Consider the following 10,213-nt stretch of genomic DNA (forward strand, 5'->3'; position numbering starts at 1 on the left):
CCCAAAGGCTGATGGCATCGTGTATGACAGGGACGTGGCTGGTTTTGCTTTTAACTTTTATTTTTCTGGGAAACTCTATCTTTCCTTCTATTCTAAATGGAAGCCTTGCTGGATAGAGTATTCTTGGCTGTAGAGTTTTTCCTTTTAGCACTTGGAATTTATCATGCTGCTCCCTTCTGGCCTGCAGAGTTTCTGCTGAAAAACCCACTGATAGCCGAATGGGGTTTCCCTTGTATGTCACTTCTTTCCTTTCTCTTGCTGCTTTTAAAATTCTCTCTTTATCACTACTTTTGGCCATCTTGTTTACTTTGTGTCTTGATGCAGACCTCTTTGAGTTGGTTTTGTTGGGGGCTGCCTGTGCCTCCTGGATCTGGATTTCTCTTTCCTTCCCCAGATTCAGGAAGTTTTTAGCTCTTATTTCTTCAGACAAATCTTTTGCCCCCTTTTGTCGCTCTTCTCCTTCTGGGATCCCTTATCATGCGACTGTTATGCTTGACAAGTGTCGCTGAGTTCCCTGGGTCTATTCTCATTTTGCGTATTTTTTCCCCCTCTCATCTGCTCGGCTTGATTCCTTTCCATTACTCTGTCCTCCAAGTGGCTGATCTGTTCTTCTGCTTCCTCTTGTTTGCTATTTATTCCAGGTAGTCTGTTTTTATTTCCATTTAGTGAGTCCAGTAGCTCTAATTGGTTCTTTTTTACATCTCCTGTCTCTTGGTGGAGGGTCTCATGGAGGTCTGCACTCTTTTCTCAAGTCCAATGAGTATCTTTATGAGCATTACTTTAAATTACTGTCAGACATATTACTTATCTCCATTTCGCTTAAGTTTCCTGCTCTGATTTTGTTCCACTCATTCATTTGGGACATATTCCTCTGTCTCCTCATTCTGTCTATTGTTGTGTCTGTTTCTCTGTGTTAGGAAAGTCAGCTACATCTCCCGCACTTGAAAGTAGTGGCTTTATGAAGAAGAGGTCCTGCAGCACAATGTCTCCTTTTCACCAGAAAATGGTGCATCAGGGGGTGTGTCCTGTATGTGTTGCTACAGGGGTCCTACTGTTGTGGCTGAGATGTGTTTGCCTTCAGTCCAGCCTGTGATGGCTCTCTGCCTGTTGTGGGCAGTCTGGTGCCCGTGGTATTAGTCCGGGTGGTCCGGGACTGCCTTGGGCTTGAGTTGAGTCAGACCAGGTGTTCGCCAGAGATGAAGTAACACCAAACTGCAGGCACTTTCCCTGTGTTGTCCCCTGAGAAGCTTTTGTTGGTGGGTGGGGCCTGCAGTCAGACCAGCTGCCTGTGCCCAGCCCACTGCTGGGGTCACAGTCAGATTGGTGTGTGGTTATCTTCCCCTCTCCCTGGAGCAGGACTCACTTTGGAGTGGTGCTAGACCCTTGGTCTGGGCTGCACGCACACTGCCAGGCTTATGGCACTGCTTTGATGGGATCTTGCCAAGAGCGATCAGAGGGGGTGGATCTGCTTCACTGTGGCCTCTTGTCTATACCGGGCTGTGAAGAGTCTGTTCTGCCAGCTTCCCAGTTGCTTTCTGGGTTATTTATGCCAATGTGGGTGCTCTCTAGGCAGCCACGTGGCTAGAGGTGAGTCCAGGGTCCTCCTACTCTGCCATCTACCCAGCAGTCTCTCAGTTAGTGTTAATTCTTAACCTTTGGTAAAATTCACTAGTGAAGTCATCTTGTTTTGGGCTTTTATTGTGGGAAGTTTTTGATAACTTATTCAGTCACTTTTCTTGTTATAGATCTCTTCAGATTTTCTTTTTTTAAAAATCAGTTTTGGTAATTTGTGTCTTTCTAGGAATTTGTTCATTTATTCTAGGTGTATCTAAATTGTTTTCCCACTGTTTTCTGGCCTGCATGGTTTCTGATAGGAAATTAGTTGTTAATCTTGCTGAGAATCTGTTTTACATGATGATCTCTTCCTGCTTGCTTCTTTCAAGATATCTGATTTGCCCTTCCCTACATAGATGCATGTCTAGGTGTGGATGTCTTTGAATTTATTCCTCTTGGAGTTTGTTGAGTTTCTTGGATACATAGGTTATTTTTCATCAAATTTAGAATGCTTTTGCCCATTATTTCTTATTCCTTTTGCCCTTTTACCTCCTCTTTTTCTGGGAATCCCATTGAACTTATGCTTCATGGTGTCACATGTGTCTGAGGCTCTGTTCACTTTATTTCATTGTTTTTTTCTTTCTCTTCCTCAGACTTGATCATCTCAGTTGATTTATCTTCAAGTTCGATCATTTTTTTCCTTCTGTCCTGCTCAAATCTGCTGTTTAACCCTCTGGTGAAATGTTCATGGCCATTTCAACTCCAGAATTTCAATTCACTTCTTTTTTATAATTTCTCTTTATTTAGTGAGACATTGTTTTCATATTTTGTTTTAGTTCTTAGGTCATGATTTTCTTTAGTTCTTTGAACACATTTAAAACACTGGATTTAAAGTTTTTGTCTGGTAAATCCAGTGGGCTTTCTCAAAGACATTGCCTATTGATTTTTTTCCCCCCTCTGTGTTGACCATGTTTTCTTGTTTCTTTGCATGTCTCTTAATTTTTTTTCTTAAAACCTGGGAAATTTTAAATGATATAATGTGGTAACTCTGGAGATCAGATTCCCCCCTCTCCCCAGGTTTGCTATTATTATTCTTTGCTGTTTGTTTTGTGACTTTTGTGAACTAATTCTGTGAAGTCTATATTCTTTGTTGTATGTGGTCACTGAAGTCTCTGCTTGGTTAGCTTAGTTAATGATTGAACCAATCATTGAACCTCAAACCAATAAGCCTCCTAATCTTTGCTGAAGGGCAGTGTATGTGTTTTGAGATACTACTTCAACACTCAGGCAGGCACTTTGCAACTATGCCTTAGCCTTCACTTCCTGCTTGTGCAGAGCCTCAAGGTTAATCAGAAGTGGGAGTTTAAACCTTCTCAGATCTTTGCTGAGTATGCACACAGCCCTGGGCATGTATAGGGCCTTCTACATTCCCAGGAATATGTGGAAATTTTTCAAAGCCTCTATGGACATCTCCTTTCCTAGGTTTCCATTTTAATCTTTTTGGTTAGTTTATTTTTTGCCTGTTACTGACCAGTTCTTGTGGCCATAATGTTATTGGTTGCCTGTAATTTTTTGACAGACACTCCTGGAGAAAAAGTTTTGTATTGTATGAGCTCCAGTTCTTGTCACACAGACGGCCTTGCAAGTGAGATCTTCCATGGAATTACCCAGCAAGTCAAATAATAACAATTCTCTGGGAATGAGACTTTGAAAGAGCTCTATTCCCTTTCTGTTTCCTCAGGTGGCTGCTCGGCTTCTGGTTTTTACAGGCTATCTTTCAAGGCTACACTACACTAGAGAGAAGTGATTGGGACTACAACAAGTTAAAATGCCATAATGCTCTGTATTCTTACTGAGATTCAGTCATTTTTCTTGGATAAATGTCCTTGAATTGTTGCATGGCTTTGGTAAATTTCCCTAGTGTTGAAAAAGTTGATTCTGACAATTTATGTCAGTTTTTTCATTGCTTTTATGGAGGAGAGGATTTTCAGAGGTTCTTATCCCTCTCTCTTTACTGATGTCACCTCTATAGCTTAATCTTTATTTCAAATTGACATTATAGCTAAGAGTGGAATATTTAGGTCAGTTCAAGGTGGTCATCATTGACAAGATTCTGGAAGTGCTAATTTAAGTTCTCATTTATATATGTTGTTTTCTTGGTTTTTATAAAAGTTACAGTTTTTACATTCTGTATTCTATTAGGTAGCTGTGATTAAACAGTTTAACTGTGGGTCATTCATCCTAACAGGTTGGGAAAATAGTCCCAGATTTTTTTTCCTTTTTTATTCTCTCCCCAAATGGACATCAGGGAAAGGGAATTTTAACTTCTGCTATTTGTGTTAGGCCTTTGTACTACTAATTGGCATCTGGCAGTTATACGTCCTCATGTTACAAGCTATTTCTTATTAGCAGTCTGTTAGGAAATAATATGTTTTAGTTGTAGATCCTCAGTGTAATTATATTGTCTTCTGATTCACCTTGGTATCGAATAAAGGTGCTCAAATCTAGTAGAAAAAGATTGTATAAGCTCCTTTATACCTTCTACTAATGAACTTTTGTTACTGTGGAGTCACTTCAAACTTCCTTAGCAATGAGACCTTTTTTTTTTTTTAAGATTTATTTCTTTTAGAAAGAGAGAGCGTGTGACTGCAAGTGTGGGTCAGGGGCAGAAGGGGAGGGAGAGAGACAAGCAGATTCCATGCTGAGCAGGGAGCCTGATATGGGGCTCGAGCCCATGACCCGACCCAGAGATCATGACTTAGCTGAAGTCAAGAGTCAGCTACTCAACAGACTGAGCCACCCAGGCATACCAGCAGTGATACCTTTTTAAATAAATGAATTCTCATGTGAAATTCCAGTATGTAAAATGGGTACAAGCAGTGTTTTCTATTTCAGGTAATGACTATATCCTTTTTGGTCCTCTCTTGCCAATTTTCTTTCCCAGTGGCTCCAGAGGCACTCTTTCAGAACTGAAGAATTTCCTAGAACTCAGCCTAAAATTTATTCCAAAATTCATCTTTATATGTGGGGTAGGATGATGTGTTACTATTTTACTTCATTTATCCTGGCAGAATTCTAAATTTGAGCAATTATGTGGAATAAGATGAAAAATACCCTCACATACATGATATTTTCCATCTATTCCTATCAATTCCAGTCCAAAGGGAAGCCAAAAACACTTAACTGTGCTTAATCAGAATCTTCTTTTTTTTGCTCTTTGTGGACTGTTCAGCCTACTCGTTGCAAGAACTTAAGGAAGATGTCAGGGAAAAAAAGAGCCTGGGTTATTACTAATATAGGTTTCAGCCCTTTTTTATTCCTTAGAGACCAGGTTCCAAAAAATTTTTGCTTGTTTTCTACTATCTCTAATACAAAGTTCATATGGGAGAAGGAAATGTATTCTACCAATTACAATGCTTAATACGTTTCTTCCCAGAAGTATTATTTAACATGACAGTTTCTTCAGTGCTACTAATACTCTATATTTCAGGAATAGTAGCAGTTATACAGACTTTTCTGGGCCATGGTTATGTGATATATACATATATATGTATATGTATATATCACATATATATATACACAAAACATGTAGACAAAAGCTATAAATTGTATGTATGTATGTGCATGTGTGTATATATGTATGTATATACATATGTATGTGTGTATGTGTATATGTGTTTAAAAATTCTGTGGGAAATGTTCCAACTTCCCTTTTTTAATAACAGGTTTATATAACCTGATGACTTTCATGGTTTTGGTTTTTTGTATGTGTATGTAAGTCTTAATGTACTTTTTAAAATTTATTTTTATTTTTTTTAAGATTTTATTTATTTACTTGACAGAGAGAGACACAGTGAGAGAGGGAACACAAGCAGGGGGAAGTGGGAGAGGGAGAAGCAGGCTTCCCGTGGAGTAGGGAGCCCGATGTGGGACTCGATCCCAGGACCCTGGGATCATGACCTGAGCCGAAGGCAGATGCTTAATGACTGAGCCACCCAGGCACCCCTTAATGTACTTTTCAGTTATCTTTGAAGTTTATATTTCATTGTAACTGAATATAAACCTTTTATATGACCTAGCAGAGTCTCATTTGTTTACTTACTAATGAAGACTTTTAAATACTTTGTCTCTTGAGTATGTGTTTTCAGTCAAACAGTCTCATAATGAAAATTTAGATGACAAATGTCTAGGATTATATACTAAATTACAATATATCTTGGATCATTTTATTTAGATCATTGTCACATGCTTGCAATTCATACTGAGTGTAACGGTTTTGTGCTTTTAATATCAACTTCTAGAACTGTATTTTAATGAATTTTTTTTTTTTTACTTTTAGATCATTTGGGGAATATTTTTCATCTTAGTTGCTTTGCTGTTTATAATTTCTCTCTTCCTGTCAAAGTAAGTGTAGTATACATATTTTCTGAAGCACACATCCTGTGATGTTATACATTTTCCATACTTGATTCCATTAGTGTAGCGTATTCATCTGTAGCTATTTTACTTGTATTCTACAGCATTAACTCAAAGAATGACTAAAAATGTGCAATAATAGACAGTATTTCTTTGTTCTATTTCAGTTGAACAGTATCTGTAAGATATTTAAATGAGGTTTAATTTGTTACCCATGGTTTTCTTTGACTCTGTTCAATCTGCATGCTTAACTTATGATATTTTTTCTAAGTTAATTGAAAATATGCTAGTATAACATATAAATTCACATAATTTTTGTTGTTATTTTAGTTTGGATAAAGCCCTTCATTCAGCTGGAATAGATTCTGGTTTTATAATTTTTGGAGCTAACCTGAGTAATCCACTGAATATGCTTTTGCCTGTACTACAAACAGTGAGTAAAAAAAAAAAATCAGTCATTTTATTCTTTAGCAAACATTCTCACACTCTGTCACATTATTATGTTAACAAACTATTAATATTTGGCAATATATGCTTGTGCCCTTTGCTGATTTGGTTCTTCATTTACGTGTAACTTCCACATTGATATATTACTTTAAAGATTATATTGATATATTGCTGAACTCTTATACATAATTTGATTTGGGATACATTATAATACCTAAGATGAACGTTTCCAATCAATTCCTATTTTTAATTTTTAATGAAGTCTTTTATTCCATGTATAAATGTAATTTTAGTTTAATTTGTTATAGGATTTTTATTAGGATAATGGTACTAAGCAATTTGTAACAATTTAGTAATTGTTTTTTGGAGGATTTTTTTTTTTTTGGTATTATCATAGTAGCCTATCAAAATCAAGGCTGATATTTTAAACATTTGTCAAATACGAATAATGAAGTTTCATTTTCATAATTTTATATGACTTCTAGAACCCCTATTGTTTGTGCATTAAATTAAATTTTATTTTTTTTCAGGTGTTTCCTCTTGATTATGTTCTTATAACAATTATTATTATGTACTTTATTTTTACTTCAATGGCGGGAATTCGAAATATTGGCATATGGTTCTTTTGGGTTAGAGTAAGTATAACAATATTATTTTGATCTTTTTCATCATTTTGTACATAAGCTCCATCTCCAAGTTAACTTAGATTTATAATATAAAAGTTGTAAATATCCTGATATTAAAAGGAAGCACTGGCTTTTTCTCTTTTTTTTGTTAAATATTTTATTTATTTGACAGAGAGAGAGATAGCGAGAGCAGGAACACAAGCAGGGGGGAGTGGGAGAGGGAAAAGCAGGCTTCCCGCGGAGCAGGGAACCCGATGCGGGGCTCGATCCCAGGACCCTGGGATCATGACCTGAGCCGAAGGCAGACGCTTAACAACTGAGCCACCCAGGCGCCCTGAAGTACTAGCTTTTTCACTTCACGTTAGCATAAAGGTGCTTTTTGCCTAAGTGGTGGTTTTTAAATGGGCAAGTTTGCCCCCTGCATACATTTGGCTGTGTCTGGAGATATTTTCAGTTGTTAAAACTAGTGGGTGATTGACTTATTTCACTTAGCATAATCCCTTCCAGTTCCATCCATGTCGATGCAAATGGTGGGTATTCATCCTTTCTGATGGCTGAATAATAGTCCATTGTATACATGTACCACGTCTTCTTAATCCATTCATCTGTTGAACGGCATCTCGGCTCCTTCCACAGTAAAACAACAACAACAACAACCCAAAAAACTAGTGGGTGCTATTGGTGTCTAGTGGGTAGAGACCAGAGATTCTGCTAAACATTCTGGATTGCACAGAGCAGCCTCTCATAACAAAGATTTAACCAGCCCAAAATGTCAATAGTGCCAAGGTTGAGAAACCCTGGTCTAGAAGTTACATTATTTTCTTTAGTGTTTGGCTGCATGGAAACACATTGAAGTACAAATGAATACACTGTAGCTCAATAGATGGCCCTTCCTGCTAGAAGTTAAAATTGCTATATGATTGGAGAAGGGTTATTTTCTTCTTACACTCATTTTGAGATAAATTAAGAATTTCAAGGGGCACCTGGGTGGCTCAGTCGACTAAGCATCTGCCTTCAACCTCAGGTCATGATCTCTAGGTCCTGGGATCAAGCCCCGTATCAGGCTGTCTGCTTAGCAGGGAGTCTGCTTTTCCCTCTTCTTCTGCTCCTACCCCCTGTTCATGCTCTCTCTCTCTCTCAGTCTCTTTCAAATAAATAAATAAATCTAAAAAAAATTTTTTTTCAAAATGAAGATAATTCGGGTAGGGATTACTTCCATATGTGAGTAAAAGAAAACTCAGTTAAATAGTGGTTTGAACTAATAAAAGATTTCTTGCTGTGAAAATTTTTAAAAATCTAGCATTGCTTTGTACCTCAAAAATGTCAAGTCCAATATCTCTGTAATGCTCTTGGCTTCTCCCTCATGATTGTAATATGGCTGCTACAGCTTCATTTATCCTGTTCATGTTCCATTAAAAAAAATACTTACTATCAATAAAGCAACATTTTCCCAAAAGTCCGCAGCAGACTTCTTTCCTTTTGATGTTTAATATTTTATCACTGTTAGCTACAACTAGATGTAAGGGAAACTGGGAAATCTCAATTTTTAGGTGTTCATATTGTCATCCTATCCAGATTTGGATAGTTCTTTTACTCTCTGTTGTACTAAAATCTGTTAATAAAACAGGGTAATGATTTCTTAGTTGCTAAAATACAAATGTGCTCTGCCATTGAAATGAAGCAAGTCCTCTGGCTTATTGTATTTATTATCACATTTTAGTTTCCCTTTAGTATAAATATATATGAAAGTATTTACAGTCAGATTAATATAAATTATGATAAACTAGAATTTATAACAGAGTATAATATGAGGATGTCATGAGTATCTCACAGAAATGAGTATTTATAAATGCATGACATGTCTGTTCTTGTGTAGTAATATTATGTAAAACCACAAATATATTAGTAATACTTGTAGTTTAAACTCATTCCTCTAATCTTTAGGTAGCATTAGTGGTTGTTCATAATTCTTCTTAGCTCTATAAACTTCTAACAGATGCTATTACATAATAAATTTAGAAGATTTGTCTGGAAACAAACCAGGTGAATACTAACATATAATATATTCTCTAGGTCTTGAGATTTTCATGGATCATTTATAGAATCCTTTGAATATAGATGCTTTGCTGTGATTTTAAAATAACCATAAATGTAAAACTAAAAGCTTTACAGAGAAAGAATTGTCTGTCATTGTCATAATCATTTGAAATGATTAGGAATTCTTAATATTTATTTTAGAAAAAGAAATGGTTGGCTGAACTGTATTCATTACCTCTAACACACAAGCAGAACTTAGTGCCTTACAAATAAAGCATATTGCTGAAATATTGTTACTTTTTTCTTTCCAGCTATATAAAATTAGAAGAGGTAGAACCAGGCCCCAGGCACTCTTATTTCTTTGCATGATACTTCTGCTTATTGTCCTTCACACCAGCTACATGATTTATAGTCTTGCTCCCCAATATGTCATGTATGGAAGCCAAAATTACTTAATAGAGGTAAGTACAAAATTTTAAACTTCATTATTTTGGTATTTTAAAGAGAGTGGTATTTAAAACCAAATTTTAATTTGTGAAGGTTGGCATAAGATAATAGCTCATCAGATCAAGTTTAATATCACTAAAACAGGTTTTTCACTCCCATTTTTTGAGCATATTTATGTTTGTTTCATACAAGTTTTTTTTTTTAGTAACACTGAATTTTATTATTATAGTTCCTTAAATGGCTCCCATGATGCTAAGCTACTGAACTTTATCTCAGCACTTTGTTAAAACTCATAGTATTTTCCCTAAAATAATATTTTAAGTAGTTTTGTTAATATGGCTCCCCAAAAAGTTTTGATGAGCAAAGTATGTCTGGTCATCAGTACTGTGAATTCCACAGGAGATTCTTTAAAAATATTTTATTTGTAGTGTTACAAAGGAAAGCAGTGACATACAAGGGAAACCCCATATGGCTATCAGTGGGTTTTTCAGCAGAAACTCTGCAGGCCAGAAGGGAGCAGCATGATAAATTCCAAGTGCTAAAAGGAAAAACTCTACAGCCAAGAATACTCTATCCAGCAAGGCTTCCATTTAGAATAGAAGGAGAGAGAGAGTTTCCCAGAAAAATAAAAGTTAAAAACAAAACCAGCCACGTCCCTGTCATACACGATGCCATCAGCCTTTGGG

At 36.4% G+C, this 10,213-nt stretch overlaps 1 protein-coding gene across 1 annotated transcript in view; it reads left to right on the forward strand.

Moving 5' to 3' along the window:
- LMBRD1 (LMBR1 domain containing 1) overlaps positions 1-10,213 on the forward strand; it is a 131,971-nt gene that overhangs the window by 92,447 nt on the left and 29,311 nt on the right. The window contains exons 10-13 of the mRNA XM_044917714.1: positions 5,894-5,958; positions 6,301-6,403; positions 6,948-7,052; positions 9,392-9,541. Coding sequence (XP_044773649.1) covers positions 5,894-5,958; positions 6,301-6,403; positions 6,948-7,052; positions 9,392-9,541 — 423 coding nt within the window. The remainder of the gene's footprint in view (positions 1-5,893; positions 5,959-6,300; positions 6,404-6,947; positions 7,053-9,391; positions 9,542-10,213) is intronic.

The sequence above is a fragment of the Neomonachus schauinslandi genome, chromosome 8 (genome assembly GCF_002201575.2).
Source record: "Neomonachus schauinslandi chromosome 8, ASM220157v2, whole genome shotgun sequence".
Classification (NCBI taxonomy): Eukaryota; Metazoa; Chordata; class Mammalia; order Carnivora; family Phocidae; genus Neomonachus; species Neomonachus schauinslandi.